The following is an 18,579-nucleotide window of genomic DNA, read 5'->3' on the forward strand; positions in this document are numbered from 1 at the left end:
ATCACATCCTTTACAAAACCAGGGTGTCACAAGTTTCTAATCTCTGCTAATCAGGATTTGGGCCATTAAAAACTACACCATAATTAAGAGACAATGTATGCTATAGAGGATTACAGTTGTCATTTCAACACCTTACTGGGTGGAACAGGGTCAAAATATGGTGTCTCAAAAATCTAGGTTACCAATAACAATCCAGTTCCTGTGGTCAATTGGAAAAAAAAAAAGAAAGAAAGAAAACATAGGCTTGTTTTTCACATACCTTGTTGGTGCTATGGACCTACTATCAAGAACGTGAACTTCACCTGTTAATTTCCTACCCATCAAATTCTACTTGTCCAGAAAGCCTTTCTCTGAACCCCCTGGAATACTTTTCTCCTTGGACTGAAAGACTGGATTTGTTCTACAATCCACTGATACCCTTAGTATATACCAGAGTTGTCTACATTTGTGTTATATCCCCTCTTTCTAGATTATGAAGCTCCTTAATAGAGCAACCATATTCTATCTACATTTTTATTTCCCTCATCACATTGCATAGTGCTCTACATATATGTTTAAATATTTGTTGAATGAATCAATAAATGGATTGATGGATGATTTGATTTGTTTTTCTAGTAGAGTAAATTGTTTTTCCCTGAGTCATCCCACAAATATCCCTGGTCTTCCTGTGACCAAGGTGAAGCATTTGCTGAACATCTGGCCAAAGCTAGGAATCTGGTGGTCCCAGGAGACAATAACATCAATTAAATAGCTGGGATTTGGGACAAAGAAGAAGGGCTTGAGAAAGCAAAGTTAACTTGCCCACCATGGAATGAAACCCACATCCTGAACTACTTCAAGAGGCAATGTGGTACCCTGAATTTGAAAGAAAGAGATTTGTACTCAAGTCCTGGTCTTCACGCTTATTATTACACTACTGACAAGCCATTTCACTTTTCAAACCTCAGTTTTCTCACCTGTAAAATGGGGGGGGGGGGGAACATTTGCACTTTCTGCTTTATCACAGTGTTACCTTAGTTCAAATTCTACCTCTGTAACTCAGTGGTTATATGATCCTTGACAAGTCACTTAAGTGATCTTATCAGTCGCAATGGAGGAAACCGAAACATTTCTCCATCTTTAAAATGAAAATTATATCTATAGTATCTACTTTACAAGGTGGTTGTCAGATTCAAGATGATAGAACGTGATTTTTTTTCAAACTTTTTAAAACCCTATTTAGAAATTAGTGCTAATCATCTCAGTCATCAGCATTATTATTATTACTAAAAATGGGAGTTTACAGTGAAAGAACCATCTAAGGCAAATGGAAGAATATAGCCCTTTACCTCCTAAGAGATAAATTATCCCCAGGAGTAAATCAAGGCTGTGGCTGGTTCCCTTTGTAACCCTAGCCAGCCAACACCATTGCTTGGGTACACACTTCATGGGAAACCCTGTACTGACTGGAATGAAACATAAACCTAGAGAAGACCCAATGTTTTCTTTTTTTTTTTTTTTTTTTTTTGGTTACAACAGAGAGCTTTCAGTCTAGCCAGGGAGACAAGATTATGTGTCTGTGAAACAATCATTGGTAAAAATAATCTATAATAAACAAAAAACAGGCTCTCTTCCAAAGTGATTATTATGGAGCAATGCAGTGACTAGATCATTCCTGCCAAATTAGGGTCTTCTTCAAGTCCTCCTGGTGTCAGATGGGGGGAAGAGAGGAACTTGTAGAATCTCAGAATTAGAAGAAATCTTGGGGATTCAGTGTAACTTTTTCACTTTACAGATGAGGAAAATGAGGACTGTTTAAAATAAGCTATTTACCCAGTGTCACATATCAAGTAAATGATATAGCTAGGATTGGTACCTAGGTCTCCTGCCTCCCAGATTGGGCCACCTCTTTGACCTCCGTGATGCTTCAAAGTCCAAATACACACTAAGAACCTTGGACCAATAGCCTAGCAAGCTCCTCGTGCCACTCGTTCCTTGGCAGATCTTTCAGCAACAATGCCTGCCATCCACACTTGTTGGCCCTAGTTGGCAACACTGCATCAGGAATGGGGCCAAGTCACCTGCCAAGTTGTACGTTTCAAGAATCTCAAGTGGTCCACCCTATGCCTTCACTGAGGGGGAGGTGGGGCTCCATAGCAGGAGAGGTCACGTAGAGACTAGCTCAGATATGCAAATAGGAATCAGACAGAGTATAAAAGACTCTGGAACCAAGTGTTCCTCACTCAGCTCAGCTAGCTTCTCTTCTCTTGCTTATCCCTCTTGGTGATCCAGGTAAGTGAGAGCCCTGGGCTTGCTGATTTGCCTCCCATGGGGCTAGATCAGCTTCAGTCTTTTGGGCTTCTGCCTCGTTATGGAAGCTGGACAGGGCCAGAGATTCTTCAGGCCTTCTGGGGATAGTCAGATCCTTCTTTGTCTTTGCCAGATCCTCTAACTCCATAACTGGACATTTGCTCTTTGAGGGGGAGAAGGGATATCGAAGGATATCTCTTGCCCACAGGGAGGTGGGAAGGAAAGAAGGGAAGAAAGATATGGCATTGATGTCTCCTCAGAAAAGGTTAGAGGACACATCAGTCAGTACTTGAGGTAGAGCTGGGATCCGAGCATCCCCAAATGCCTCCAGAAGGAATTAGGAGGAAAGGGCATTAGGTTTTATCAGAACCCAAGCTCTTGTCTTGATTCTGACACTTATGATCTTTGTGGCCTTGGACAATTTTATTTCTGTTTCTTTATTTGTAAAATGAGGCCATTTGAGCTTGAGGATTGCTGAGGTCCCTTCTAGTAGTATGCTGCTATGGTTGTGGCCCTCCCTGAAGGGGAGGTTCATCTTGTTTCTTTCTCTCATTTTTTAATCTCAAAGAATATGGTCTCTTTGAAGACAAGTGTCACAGCTCCCTTGTACCTTCAGAGTGCTGAGCAGAGAGTAAGTGCTCAGCAGCTTCTTAGGAATTGGTTAATTGAGAGAGCAGAGTTTGTGTGTGGGTGTATCAGGTTTTCTACATCTACAGTGAAGAGAACTGCCCTGAGGCTACTCTCATAGACAGAAATGGACTAGGGGACTTCCCTTCTATTTCTGGTTTATGGAAATAGATTACAGCACATTAGTTGTGAATTTCAGCCAATGATGTTCGGGTTAGAATCCCTAGCTTCTTTCCAAAGCATAGCTCAGGTACCATCTCCTTCAGGAGGCCTTCTCTGATGCTCCTTCCTAATTAGTGATTTTTTTTCCTCTCTTAAAATTGCTTTATATCATTTCATATATACTTTACTTTGACTTCATTGTGGACACGTATCCTCCCCCAGTGCAGTAGAATGTGAACTTCCTGAGTGCAGGGTTTTGGGGGTTTCAGTTCTCTTTATCACCTGGAATGGCACCTTGCACTTGGTGGGCATTTAAATGCCTGCTGAATTGATTAAAATTTAATTTATAGACAGAGATCCAAAAATTCTGAGGCTGAATGGGAATGGTAGGAACAGAAGTCACTAAAGTCATCTCTCTATCTCTAGGTGGAACCACAACAAAACCAGCTTCCTCTGACACCTGCTTCCTAACTTTCTAAGCCCCAAACCATCTGAAGCAAGGTTCTAGGCCCAAAACCTATGCTATCCCAGGCAATATGGCCTCTTATAAAGAGTGCAGGAATTGAAGTCAGGAGGATGGAGATTCAAATCCTGCCTCTGACAGGATAGGGTGTATATGAGCAGGTCACAATCTCTGGGTCTCAGCATCCTCATCTGTAAAACAGAAATAATCATGCTTGTGGTGCCTACCATACAGGGTTGTTCTGAGGCTCAAATGAGATGAATACAAGTCAAGCTCTTTGCATATATTATTTTCTTAGTGGACTATTTTTATTATCATCTGTGATGGAAAGAGTAAAAAAAAAAAACTGGGTTAAAATCCCAATTCAACTACCTGTGTGGTTCTGGACAAATCGTTCTCTGGGCTTTGATTTCCTCACCTTTTAAAATTAGGAAGTTGCACTAGATCTCTAAATCCCTTCCAGATATAATTCTGTCATCTTATGAAATGATCACACTGCCTCCTGGAAAAGGCAGCACTTTCCAGGAAACCTCATTGTGGTAGTCCGGGTAGCAATGTCCTCCCTCACCCCTCATCTCCAAGGTTTGAGATGACTTTTTACTACACTCCGTGCGTTTTCTGAGAGACCCCAATTAGTCGCTGTCAAACCAGGAGTCCCCTTCAGTCTGAAGCCTCCGTCCAGACGGAGAGGAGTCTCTGGTTCAATTGTGTTTCTCTTTCTTTTCGAGCTCTTCATCCCCTGCTGCAGAAAAGATGTCATACCAAAAGACCCAGCCCACACCCCAGCCCCCAGCGGGCTGTTGCACGAACCGCAGCGGCGGCGGCGGCTCAGGTGGCAGCGGATCTGGCTGCGGTGGCGGCTCCAGCGGTGGCGGTGGCTCCTCCTACTATCCCAGCCAACAGAAGTACTCCGGCAGCAGCGGCTCCGGCTGCGGCGGAGGCTCCTCCGGGGGCAGCGGGGGTGGCTACGTCTGCGGAGGCGGCTCCGGCGGCGGCTCTGGCGGCGGCTCCGGCTGCGGAGGCGGCTCTGGCGGCGGCGGCGGCGGCAGCGGCGGCTACTGCTACACCAGCGGCGGCGGCGGCGGCTCCTCCAGCTGCGGTGGTGGCTCCAGCGGTGGCGGTGGCTCCTCCTACTATCCCAGCCAACAGAAGTACTCCGGCAGTAGCGGCGGCTCCGGCTGCGGCGGAGGCTCCTCCGGGGGCAGCGGGGGTGGCTACGTCTGCGGAGGCGGCTCTAGCGGCGGCTCTGGCTGCGGAGGCGGCTCGGGAGGCGGCTCTGGCGGCGGCTACTGGAGCGGCGGCTCCGGCTGCGGCGGAGGCTCCTCCGGGGGCAGCGGGGGTGGCTACGTCTGCGGAGGCGGTTCCGGGGGCGGCTCTAGCGGCGGCTCCGGCTGCGGAGGCGGCTCCGGCGGCGGCTACTACTCCGGCGGCGGCTCCAGCGGCGGCTACTCTTCTCAGCAGTGCGTGCAAGTTTCACCCCAGCAGAGCAGCGGAGGGGGATCATACGGGGGCAGCAGCTGCGGCGGCGGCTCCGGAGGTGGCTCCGGCGGTGGCGGCTGTTACACCAGCGGCGGCGGCTCCTCCGGCTGCGGAGGCAGCTCCGGCGGTGGCTCCAGCGGTGGCGGCTGCTACACCAGCGGCGGCGGCTCCTCCGGCTGCGGAGGCGGCTCTGGCGGTGGCTCCAGCGGTGGCGGCTGCTACACCAGCGGCGGCGGCTCCTCCGGCTGCGGAGGCGGCTCCGGCGGTGGCTCCAGCGGTGGCGGCTGCTACACCAGCGGCGGCGGCTCCTCCGGCTTCGGGGGCAGCGGCGGAGGCTCCTCCGGGGGTGGCAAGGGAGTGCCCGTGGCCCACCAGACCCAGCAGAAGCAGGCACCTTGCTGGCCAACCAAGTAAACCATCCTGCCCAGCACCCAGAGGAATGAGCGAAAAGTTTGTTCTTGCTGTAGCCTGAAAGGTTTACAATTCTCATGATTGCCTTAAATTTTACCAAATGCCTTCAATTCTTCCTCAGTCTCTAAAATGAAAGGTTCTCCTTTCAGCTGCCCCTCAACATCCATGTGTCTTGTTAGGAATATTTCACTCGACTGGGAAATGTCATCATCCCATCCACAGACTCTCAAACCTCTCCACCCCAATCTTCCTATTTTGCCTTAAGCTAATAAACTTGCAATTCATGAGAATTTCTGTGTCTAAAGAAGTCTTTTCTGTTTCAAGTTCGTCTATTCTTGTGGGAGAGGGGAGGTACGAGTAGAAATGGGAATGAGAATGGAATGGAAGTGAGGGTATTCTAAATCACTTATTAGAAATCCACTTGGATAAAAAACAGGTAAGAAAGTTGCTTATGATCACATCTTTTCTTGGAAAAGAATAAATCTTTTTGTGGAAGAAGTTCCAGCCTTGAGAAAGAAAAAAAAAAAACAGAAAAGTCAGATATTCCTGGGCTAATACCTCAAAGACAACCTCCTGGTTGTCAGGAAGGGAGGGAGGGTGAGTGATCTGGCCAACCCAGAGGAAGCATCCCAGTCGAAATGCTCAAAGTCATCCAAGTTTTATTCACCAAGTTCAATTCTGATGTCCTTATCTATAGGAAAATAAATCAGAGACTGGGAGGAAAGAATGGGAGGAAATCCTGTAAGGACTGAAGAGGGAAGGACTTTAAGTCTCCCAGTTCACTGAAACTCTGGAACTGCTGAACATTGTAGGGGATGAAAGAGGCTGCCACATCCTAGGGCCTGATCTCTCTGCCCTCCAGACTTAGAAAAGTATAATCCGCTTTACTTGAGAGTGTGCAGACCCTGAAAATACTGATTTACACCATCCAAATTCAAATAAGATCCCATTAGGAAATTTCAAAAAGCAGTTGATGAGAACATATTGCTTGCCTAACTTTGCTCTGGACTCTGTGGGGAGACCACAAGAAGATTGGATAGAAAAGAAAAACATACATAAAAAATTTAAAAACAAGAATAGCTCACATTTCTATAGCATTTTAAATTTCACAAAGCAGTTTCATCATAACAACCCTGGAAGACTGGCAATAATACACTGTTGTTATCCCATTTTGCAGATGACACTCAGAAATGAACAACATGCCTCCTGGGTGATATGATCAGCAAAGAATATGATGGGACTATTTCCATCCTTTTTCCCAATATGGCATAGAAATGTGCCTTGTCCAGGAAGACATTAACAGGATATCAGAAACATCATTTGAGCTAAGGTCCCCTGACTCCAAGCATGATGCTTATCTACTTCATTCCAATAGATAACAAAATAATAGCCACTGGATGAATTAATGAACAATTTGGGGAAAAAAACAAACAACCATTTGCCCTAGGTGTAAGGTCAGACAAGGACACAAATTCCCTAAGAACCTGAAGGAAGAGACAAGATGATAACATAACCACAATAATAGCTCATATGTATATAGGACTTTACAAAGTGCTTTACATACATTACCTTATTGGAGCCTTACAACAACCCTACAGAGTAGGTAATGAGAGTATTTTTTATTCTTCTTTTAAGAATAGGGAAACTGGGGGGGGGGGGGGGGCGGAGCCAAGATGGCGGAGTAGAAAGACGCACATACACATAGCTCCGAACCCACAAACCACAGAACGGCTAGAGGGGACTAACCCAGGGCGAATTCTGCACCCAGAGACCACGGAATATTGGAGCGAGGGAGATTTCTGTTCCGGAGAGACCCGCAAACCTCTCGCAGGGGGTCCTTCGCGCCCTGGAATGGGCGCCGGGTAGGGGAGCAGAGGGCAGCCCTGCCGCGGCCACGACACCATGAGGAAAAGATCCAAGAGGGCTACAGGGACGGGATCTCCAGCGGCCACGCGGGTCCCCCCACCCACAGAGGGACCTGCAAACCTCTCGCAAAAGGTCCGTCGCGCTGCAGACGCGGAGCCCAGCGCTGCGGCCGCCGCGGCTCCGAGAGGTACAGATCCGAGAAGGCTCCAGAGACGGGATCTCCAGCGGCGGCACTAGCCCCCCCACCAACAGGTGACTGACGGGGATAGGTGAGAGAGTGTCTTTGGCGGGTCGAGAGGGGAGTGGGGTGCCCCCATGGCTCGGGCCCCCCCAGGAGATAGAAGCTGAGAGGCAGCTACAGACAGGGGCTCCCCAAAGGGGGGGAGCCTGGATCCATTGTGGAAGGTCTGTGCATAAACCCCCAGAGGGAACTGAGCCAGAGAGGCGGCCCTGCCCCTGACCACCTGGACTTAATTCTCGCACTGAATAGCAGCCCTGCCCCCGCCAAAAACCCTAAGGCGGGAAGCAGCATTTGAATCTCAGTCCCCAAACGCTGGCTGGGAGGACCAGGAGGCGAGGTGGGTGTGAGGAGAACATTCAGAGGTCAGGTCACTGGTTGGGGAGGATGCCAAGAAAAGGGAAAAGAAATAAAACCATTGAAGGGTATTTTCTCGGAGAAAAGACACTTCCTCCCTTCCTTTCTGATGGGGAGGAACAAGGCTTGCCATCAGGCAAAGACACAGAAATCGAGGATTCTGTGTCCCAGCCCACCCAATGGGCTCGGGCCATGGAAGAGCTCAAGAGGAATTTTGAAAATCAAGTTAGAGAGGTGGAGGAAAGACTGGGAAGGGAAATGAGAGGGATGAGGGAGAAGCATGAAAAGCAGATCAGCTCCCTGCTAAAGGAGAACCAAAAAAATCTTGAAGAAATTGGCACCCTGAGAACTAGCCTAACTCAGCTGGCAAGGGAGGTGCAAGGGGCCAATGAGGAGAAGAATGCTTTCAAAAGCAGAATTAACCAAATGGAAAAGGAGATTCAAAAGCTCACTGAAGAAAATAGATCCTTCAAAACTGGAATGGTACAGATGGACACTAAGGACTTTATGAGAAAGACAGATATCTCAGAACATACCGCGCAGATTCGAAAAATGGAAGATAATGTGAAATATCTTATTGGAAAAACAACTGACCTGGAAGAATAGGGAAACTGTAGCTCAGAAGAAGTGAGCCCAAGTTATAAAGAAGTAGGTCAAATCTCCCATATCGATCAGCAGCAGAATTAATCCTGTGAATAGCCCCTATAATTCCAGCCTGACCAAGATGGTGAGACCTCACCTTTAAAAAAAAAAGTTTATTGTTCTCTTTGACTGACACTTCTTTTCTTTTCTCCTTCTTTTGTCTCACCTAAATCTTCTCTTCTCCAAGTTAAATTTCCCCAGTTCCTTCAACCAATCCTCATATGACATAGTTTCAAATTTACTTACTATCCTGCTTGCCCTCCTTTGGACAAACTCCAGTTTGTTCATGTACCTCCTAAAATAGGTTGTGCAAAACTGAATATTAATAATATAGAAGTAGTGGAATTAGCAAAAACAATAATGGGACTATTTACATCTTTTTTTTTCTGGAATTATCCACCTACTCACATTACCAAATTCTTCCTAATCACTAGCGATGATGAGGAGAAGGAGATGGATAGATGGATGGATGGACAGATGGAGGTGGTGGTGGTGGTGATAGTATATATTTATACAGCCCTTTCTTTGGACATTTGGTATTCCCGAGGCTCTTGGATTCAGGTCCAAGCCTGTCTCAATCAAGGTCTGAGGAGAAATGGTAGTCAACATAGTGGTGATGGTGTTTTGACTTGCTTGATGCATGTTACCTCCTGTTTCTCCCTCAGGTTTCCTTGCTGCCTCAGGTAGGCTAGCATCTAGGTTGCCCCACGAAGAGCACCTAGTTGGCAGAAGGCTGGCCCCTTTTTCACAGGAGTTGTTTCGCCAGATGATGATTATGAGGGCTGGTCTAGAAGCAGAACCAGTGGTAGGGCTGTGCTGCCATTCCCAAAGCTCTTCTGTTTATCTTTCCATTGATGACCAGCAGTTGTTTCTGGTGGTAACCAGGAAAGTGAGTCCCCTATCCAAAAATATTTTTTCCCATGATAAGAATGCTCATAGTCTTCTATTTCTTTACCAGAGAAGATGCCCATTCTCTCTCTTCTATCCTCCCAAACCCACTACTCTCAGAATCAAATCTTAGTCACATTACCAACCTACTCTAACCAATAAGAACAATAGAGAGCTTTAAGGTTTACAAGGCACTTTATAAATATTATGACATTTTATCTTCACAACAATCCTAGGAGGTAACTATTACTATTATCCCAATTTTACAAGTGAGTAAATTGAGGCAGTCAGAGGTTAAGTGACTTGTCTAGGTTAACATAGCTAGTAAGTATCTGAGACTGAATTTGAATTCAAGTTTTCTAGAAGACTCCAAATCCAGTGTTCTATAGTCCAATGCTACCTAGCTAACCATTGGGAAAAACTGGCCAGACACCAACTTTATCAATGCTTGACAAGACCATGATAATGATGTATAAAGACTCTACCATGGCCGCTATCTGCAGATTAATCCTTAATCTTGGAGTGTTGTGACAACTCATATTGTTGGTTAGAAAAGGGTTCTCGTGAGAGAACAGAAATAACTCCTTCCCCCCACCCTTTTTATTTTAGACAAGACTCTAAACAAGGAATCCACTAACATATCCTTTACCTTGCATCAGCTTAAAGGCAATTCTAAATTTTTATCACTTCATAATTAATATAAGTAGAGAGCCTCTGATTCTCATCTATAAAAAAAGGAGGGCAGCTAAGTGGTGCAGTGGATAGAGCACCAATGCAGGAGTCAGGAGGACCTGAGTTCAAATCTCACCTCAGACACTTGACACTCACTAGCTGTGTGGCCTTGGGCAAGTCACTTAACCCCAATTGCCTCATCCTGGATCATCTCCAGTCATCCTGATGAATATCTGGTCACTGGATCCAGATGACTCTGGGAGAGTAGTGAGGCTGGTGACCTGCACAGCCCTCCCTCACTCAGAAAAAACAAAGTCAAGTGCAAGTCATGTCATTATTTCTCTGATGGCATGGTCTCCTTCGGCAACAAAGGAATAACACACACACAATCTCACTAAGTATAGTTGACTGATCACAAGTGATAATTGGGCCTGCCTCTAAAGACCTCTTAAGATGGGAAATTCTCCAGTCAGCCTTCTTTGGAACAGCTCTGATAGTTAGGATACTCTTTATATTGAGATGAAATCTGCTTTCCAGTTAGTTTTCTTTCTACGTCCCACCTACTTTTCTCTGTGATCGTGCTCCACTGAGGTCAAATAACATCTGAAACATTGCTTTCAGTTCTGAAAACCAGGTTTTAGGAAGAGCATTGACAAATATGTATTTTCAGAGGAAGGTAATTAGGATTGTAATTTAACTTGAAATCAGGTTATATGAAGAATGATTCAGAAGACTTCAGGAGGCTTATGATAGTTTTTCTTCAAATATTTAGTGAGAGGGCATATAAGATGGTTTATGTTTATTCTGTGTAAATACAAGAGACAAAACTAGAAGAAATGGAATTGCCTGATCTGGGCACCTTATCTCCATTTTGATATTGTGCTTTTATCACCCTTTGTCTTGGGTCAGTATTAACTATCACCTTACAGGTTTGTGTTTGCAAGTCAAGTAAGGTGGAGAAGATGCAGATAGGTAGACTAGCCTTTCCAAAACTATCGTAGAACAAAGATTAGTACATTATTATGCTCAAGTAGGAATTTCTAATTAAAATTAAAATAAATTATTCAAATGAGACACAAAAGTCAGTTAATCTCTAGTTAGTAATTATGAACAAAGTTGAACACAATTGAAAATAGCCTTTGAAATAATACAACATAGAGAACATGTTTATGGACACCACTTCCTACAATACTTAGGAGATGGTAGAGTCTTATTTATTGGGAAAAATTATCTGGGCTACATTTCCCAGAAGGCTGTGTGTCAGCCCCATAGTATGGTAACATTACCCAACATACATCTGGCCATGGCATTGTGAATTCTGACATCCCATCTGGAATATAACTAGCTGCAGCAAGAAGCTTCAATATTTACCTAGTCTTGAGGAGTCAGTCCTTTTTGGCCTATTAAACTCAGATTAAAAGGGAAGTTAATTAAGCCAACAAGTTTCAGATTCTAAGTGTCAGCGATGAGACTACTGCCTGTATCCCTCTTCACTGTTGTTTGTGTACATTGGACAAATTTGTGTGTGGGTACATGTAATATTAACCATCTAATTTAATTCATTGTTATTTATCTTACTATTCTATTTTAATTAAATGTTCTTTGCTTTTCATTTTACATGTCACTTAATATGGTTCAATTTAGACATATATTGATGAAACTTGAAGGGTTATTTTGAAGAGACAATGACCTAAATGGTACTCTGAATACAGGTGTAGCTAAACTGAGAGGAAGCACAGCAAACACTTAGGTAGAAATGTATGCATCTCCTCACACATCTTCAGTCATCATCACTGAAATCAGCCTTGCTGTTTGTTCCCTGCTCTGCTTTAAGGAGAAAGTTTGACTCTTTCCCCTGTTTGGGGCTGAAAGTGAATTGGGCTCATCCACACCCCCTTCTTATGTTTGAAGTCAACACATTAGCCTTCCACCAATACTGAATTTCATTGCAAAATAGTTGATGACCCCAGCTTTTCTTTCTCATCCCCAGTGATACACTTTCACTAGCTGCCCTATTTCTCTCTTCCCTGACGCGAGAAAGGGACTTTCTCCTGAATGGACGTGGCTTTCTATTCTTAGGAGGCCACCCAGGCAGCTAGCTGCTCCATGGAATGGGTTTCTATATGAATGTTAGGGGAGTTAAGAAACAGGAAATGGGAGATGGTAAGCTCTGAGTGTATTCATTCACCTCCATCTCACGGGCAAGGTAAAAGTGGTTAGACTCTGCAGTCAAATATAAGGCGGAAGATGGGAAAAATGAGGCCAGAACTGCCAGGTTATAGAATACTGAAGAGTGAAAATGTATAGGAGGGACAAAAGGTATTAATATGGTATGTTAAGCTGGGGAAAGAGGCCCAAGGATAATTCCTCCCTAGGGAGCCCTTAACTCTTGGACTCAACCTGCCTTTGAATGGCTTTTTTATTTACTCTACATATTAAATCTTAAAAGAGAAAAGAGAAAATCAAAATCTCTATTTTCTGCCTGGCCAGCAGTCCTTATCTAAAGAGGAGAAAGTTTTCTTTCTTTAATTCAAATAAACAAACAGTTACTACCTGCCTATTATGTGAGACAAGTACTCAGCCCTAGGGCTTCGAAGAAAAAAAATAAAATAGCCCCTGGGAGGAGGGGGATGGTTAGCCTAGAAGAAAAAAGTTATCAAGGGCAGTTAGCAATCTGCAAAAATGGGAAAGGTTTTCCTGGGAAGGAGGGATTTCTTAGAATGCAGAAGTGGTAGCAACCAATTAAAGTTGCAAAGAAGGAAATTTAGGCTTGATGACAGGAAAAACAATTTTTAAAAATAGAACAAATGGTTTCAAAAGGTGTGAAATCCCCTATCCTTTCTACTGTAATGGACCAGATGTTGGACTGCGGAGTTCTACTGGATTTGAATTTGAAACATATTACAGAAAGAAAAGATCTTTTTTTTTGTCTTTATCCAATTGAGTTAGGTTATTCATGCTTTAGTATTTTTTCTTCAAAACCTCATAGATAAGTTACCATTTTCATAATTCAGTCTTCAAAGATGTGGTCAACCTAGGTGAGGCTCTCATCCCTTCACATCCAGATTATTATAATACTAATTATAATAATAATAAGTCAAAAAGCAGTTATCAAGTACCGATTATGTGCCAGGCACTGTGTTAGGTACTGGGAATGCAAAGACAAAATGAAATATTCTCTGACATCAAGGACATGACATTCTATCAGGGGAGACACTATACATGTATATAAATACTATATTCAGAAGGAATACAAAATAAAAGCAAGGTAGCTTATGCTAAGGCCAGCTGGATGGTGCAGTAGATAGAGTGCCAGACCTGGAGTCATCTTCTTGAGTTCAAATCAGGCCTCAGATAGATGGGTGACCTTGGGCAAATCACTTGATCCTGCTTGTCTCAGTTTCCTCATCTGTAAAATGAATTGGAGAAGGAAATAACAAACCCACTCTAGAATCTTTGCCAAGAAAATCCCAAATGGGATCACAAAGGGTTGGACTCAGCTGAAATGGCTGAACAACAAAAGGTTGTGCTAAAGAGAACATTAGCAAGTTGTGGAGATCAGGAAATCATTCATGTAGGTGGTAGTTAAGCTAAAATGAAGGCATTAGGATCAAAGGATTCTTAGAAATATGGTGGTGAGGTAAAGCATTCTGGTTGAGGAGGGAGTGAAATTCCAAGCATAAGAAATGGCCATTGCAAAGACACAGAAATGAGAGATGGAGTGTCATCTGTGAGGAGAGCCAGAAGGTAAGTTTGGCTGGACCACAGAGTATTGGTATATAAGGCTAGAAAGATAAATTGGAGCTAAATTGTGAAGGACTTTAAAAACCAAGGTCTCCTCGGATGACCTCATTCATCTGAACTCTGCAACCCGGGCTAAAGCCCATTACACTGGGAACAGTGTAAAGCGTTTGAATGACAGAAAGGTCCCATAAACTCCTCTGAGTAAAACAACATTTTACTACACATATATATATATATCACCTGGATTTCCCCTCCTCCCGGGGAAGCTATCTTATCCCTTATAGTAAAGACTTTTAAAAAACTAATGACAAAAAAAAAAGAGAAAAAATAATGAAAACTTTTTAAATATACAGAAAAAAATCTGACATTATATATAATATTCCATACCAAAGGATTCCCACCTCTACAAAGGAGCTTGGAGATGAGTATTCTCATATAGTCTCTTTGAAGTCAACCTTGTTATATAAATAACCTTTATAACATACAGTTTTAGTTGTTTTGCCTTTGTTCTTTCCATTTACATTGCCACCATCATTGTGCACCATATTGTTGTCCTGGCCTTTCTTATTTCACTGTGCATTTGTTTATGTGAGTTTTTTCATGCTTTTCTGCTTTCATTACACTCACTACTTCCTACAGCACAGTAATATTCCATTATATTCCTATGTAACAATTTCCTTAGTCATTTCCCTGATTGATCAGCTTCTACTTTCTTTCCAGTTCTTTGACACTACAAAAAGTTCTGCGAGAAATATTTTTGCGTGTATGGAGCCTTTCTTTTGTCAATGATTTCCCTGGGGTATATGCCTAGCAGTGAAATCTCTATGTCAAAAGGTATAGACATTATAATCTCTTTATGTGCATATTTCCAAATTGTTTTCCAGAATGGTTGTGCCATTTCATGGCTCTGATGGGGATGGGATCTGGACCCCAAAAAGGAAAAGCCTCTGCACTTTCCCACATGGCCCAGGTCCCTGGCATTGCCTGGGGCAACAGGTCCCTCCCAGTTAATTAACTACCCCCCTTTCATTGTGGCCCTCATTATCTACACCTGGCCCTACCCTAGACCACCACTCCTTAATTCCATCTAGACCCCTTCTCTATTTCCAGCTTCCATATAAAAGATCCATCTTGCCTCCTTTAAAGTGCTCAGATTCCTTAAGAATCTGGCCTGCTTGCATTAGTGATACAAATGTTCAGATTCTTAAAATCTGGCCAAAAGCACAGATTCTTAAAATCTCCCCCACCCTGAACAGTGTTCTAATAAACCTCATCTTTGGCTGAAAGAAGGCTTAGGTTGAATATATTTGATACAGGACCTGTGTCATTTGTCCTTGAATTTGGGAGTCCCAGAACCCCTAGACTTCAACAGTTCCACTAATATAGTTTGCCTATCTCTCCACCACCCTTCCAACAGTAAGTACTCCAATCTGTTGACGTTGCCATGAATTGGCTGAATGTACAATGAAATCTCGAGGTTATTTTGATTTACAGTTCTCTTATTAGTAATCTGAAATATTCTTTGATATGGTTGTTAATTGCTTGTACTTCTTTTGAAAATGGCTTGTTCAGGTCTTTTGACCACTTCTCTATTGGGAAATGATCTTTGGCCCTTGGCCATTAATCATCTGTATATCTAGGGTGTCAAACCCTTACCTAAGTTTTTGATGCAATTTTTTTTCCATGTGGCAATTTTGATTTACTCTATGAGGAAAAAAGAATATTACTTAAGAAGATTAAATAGGGAAGAGAGGCTGGAACAAACTAGATTTGGAAGCAAGCAAGGAAATCCATGATGAAAGCAACACAATTTTAACATCATTAAGGGACTATTTTTATAATGCAACCCACCTCTGGGCATTACCATGGTCACTTGAGAAACTTTCTGCACTTTGGCATAGAACTATGACCAGAATTCCCCAAGTTTTTGGCTTTGAGCGAAAGCTTCCAAAGAAGCCACACAGAGTCAAAGGATCAGAGATTTAGAGCAAGAAAGGACTTAAAGGCCATCTTATCCAATCCCCTAATTTACAAAAAAGGAAACTGAGGTGTAGAGGGTTTAAGTAACTTAACCCAAGGTCACATAAGTAGTAAATGGTAGAATTGTGATTTGAATCCAAGTCCTGTGGTTCTAATTTCAGTGTTTTCTCCCTATTCAGCACTGCCCTATCAATTTGATTTGGTTTGAGTTAAATATCATTTTATCATATATGTGAGTCAGAAAACCTTTGATGTATTCAGCTCCATAAGTTATCAGTTTCTCAATTTCCAAGGGTTTAATGACTTAGTAACAAATTCTGATGTGGCAACATAGTACCTTGTATTTTCAGTCTGAGGTGCCTATTAACATTCTTCATTCATTATACCATTTCAAACTCTGTTGAAGTATGTGGTGAGAATTAGAACCACAGAATTTCAGATGAGGGAGGGACCTCGCAGGTTTCTTTACACCCTCAACAAAAACAAGAATCCTTTAGCATGTCTCTCCGTACTGATTCCTCTAAGGCAGCAACACTTTTGTAATCAGCTTTCAACACTGTGGAATAGGTCAGAAATCAGGAACCCCAGGGGAACACTAGCTTATTGTCCTAGCGTGGTCTACAACTCCCAAGTTAGTCCTGCCCCCTCATATAGAGATTCAGTTAAAAGAGGACAATCCAAAACCCCAGTTTCTGACCTTACACACACTCGCATTAGAATACTTCCAGCTATAGTTATCTCAATAAGAATAAAAGGTTCACATAACACTATGAATGCTAAAAATTGCTTCCTTAAACTATACTTTAGTGTAAGTAATGCAAATGCTGTGATCCCTATTTTATAAATGAGAAAACTAAGGTTCAGAGAGGTTACCTATCTCAAAGCAATAGAATCAGGATTCATAGCCAGGTCTTCTGACTAGAACTTCGCCATAAGTCACTTCTTACTTTGAAACTTCAAAGGATCTCAGATTATATGAATGTTGCTCCCTCTCTCCATTGCTGCTCATTATAATCCATCCCTGCCTTCTCATTCAATATGACTCATGCTGTTCTGTAAATTATCCACAAGGTGTTCACCTGAAGTGCTACAGGTCTTTCTCTAGGTCTCTTATCATTATATAGGTGCTTGTGGAATACATTAAATTTAATTCAATAAACATTTATTAAGTACTTCCTATGTGTCAGGCACTATGCCAAGTCCTGGGGATACAATCAGAGGCAAAAGATAGCCCCTGCCCTCAAGGAGCTAATAAATAATCTAAGGAGGGAGACAATATGCAAACAAAATATGCCAACGTATATAGAGTAAACTGTTTACAGGATAAATGTTGTTCTGTTGTGACTCCCTTTAGGGTTTTCTTGGCAAAGATATTGGAACATTTTGCCATTTCCTTCTCCAACTTATTTTACAGATATGGAAACTGAGGCAAGCAGGGTTAAGTGTCTTGCCCAAGGTCACCCAGCTAGTAAGTGTCTGCAGTCACATTTGAACTTGGGAAAACAGAGTTTTCCAGACTCCAGGGCTGGAGCTCTATCCACTGTGTCACCCAGCTGCACCACACAGGATAAATGGGAAATAATTGAAAGAGAAAATGCACTGAAATTAAGAGGTGTCAGGGAAGGCTTCCTTCGGAAGGTGGGGTTTTAGTTAGGACTTAAAAGAAGCTGGGCAGGTGGTCAGTAGTCTGAGAGGAGAGGGGAGAGCATTCCAGGCATGGGAGGCAGCCAGAGAAAATGCCAAAAGCCAAGAAATAGAGTCTCTTTTTAGTGGAACAGTCAGGAGACCAGAGTCACTAAATCAGAGTACATGTTGGAAAGAAAGGTATAAGAAGACTGGAAAGGTAGGAGGGGATTAGGTTATGAAGGGCTTTGAATAAGGATTTTGTATTTGCTCCTGAAGGCCTTAGGAATTCATTGGAGTTTATTGAGTGGGGGAGGAGAATGACACGATATTTTAGGAAAAATCACTTTAGTGACTGAATACAGGATGAATTGGAGTAGGGAGAGACCTGAGTCAGGCTGACCCACAGGCAAGCTATTCCACTAACCAAGGCATGATGTGATGAGGGCCTGCTCTAATGGAGGGCAGAGTCAGAAGAGAGAAGGGGACATATTCAAGAGATGTTGCAAAGGCAAAATTGGCAGGCCTTGGCAACAGTTTGGATGGGGTGGGGATAGGGAGGGAGGGTTGAGGAATAGTGAGGTATGAACCTATAAATCCTAGGATAACCCTACCCCTATGGTGACTCTTATGTTGTGAGCCTGAGGGACTGGGGGAATAGTGTCCTCCTCTGCAGTAATAGGGAAGACAGGAGAGGAGGATTGGGGAGGATAATAAATTCTGTTTGGGACATATTGAGTTTAAAATATCTACCAGAAATCCAGTTCCAGGTGTCTAAAAGGCAGTTGGACATGGAAATTGTAGCTCAGGAGAGTGATTAGGGAAGGAAAGGTAGATTTAAAAATCATCTGCATAAACATGGTTATTAAATCCATGGGGCCTGATGAGAGCTCCAAGTGAAGTAGTACAGAGGGAGAAGAGAAGAGGACGCAGGACAGAACTCAGGGATCCCTTCAGATGGAGGGCTATCCCTATCTGTTATCCCTGACTCTTGCTCTTGGGGGCTGTGTAGTTTGGTAGAGTATTAGACCTCCAGGCAAGAAAATCTACAAATCCTACACTTATCCCAGTGCCCGTTACATAGTAGGTGGCTTAATAAAATGAAACAAATACATGTTTCCTTCTCCCTTTGTGATAT

General features: G+C 43.3%; 1 protein-coding gene across 1 annotated transcript; it reads left to right on the forward strand.

Moving 5' to 3' along the window:
* Nucleotides 1–2,208: 2,208 nt before the first annotated feature.
* On the forward strand, nt 2,209–5,721 carry LORICRIN (loricrin cornified envelope precursor protein). The gene is made up of 2 exons (XM_072646990.1): nt 2,209–2,271; nt 4,270–5,721. Exon 2 carries the CDS (start codon nt 4,295–4,297, stop codon nt 5,432–5,434), a length of 1,140 nt encoding a protein of 379 aa, XP_072503091.1. The 5' UTR covers nt 2,209–2,271; nt 4,270–4,294; the 3' UTR covers nt 5,435–5,721.
* The last annotated feature ends 12,858 nt before the right edge of the window (nt 5,722–18,579 follow it).

Source organism: Notamacropus eugenii, chromosome 2 (genome assembly GCF_028372415.1).
Source record: "Notamacropus eugenii isolate mMacEug1 chromosome 2, mMacEug1.pri_v2, whole genome shotgun sequence".
NCBI lineage: Eukaryota > Metazoa > Chordata > Mammalia > Diprotodontia > Macropodidae > Notamacropus > Notamacropus eugenii.

What these genes read in the sequence shown, in the direction of transcription:
- LORICRIN (XM_072646990.1), top strand. Translation starts at nt 4,295, where the DNA reads ATGTCATACCAAAAGACCCAGCCCACACCCCAGCCCCCAGCGGGCTGT.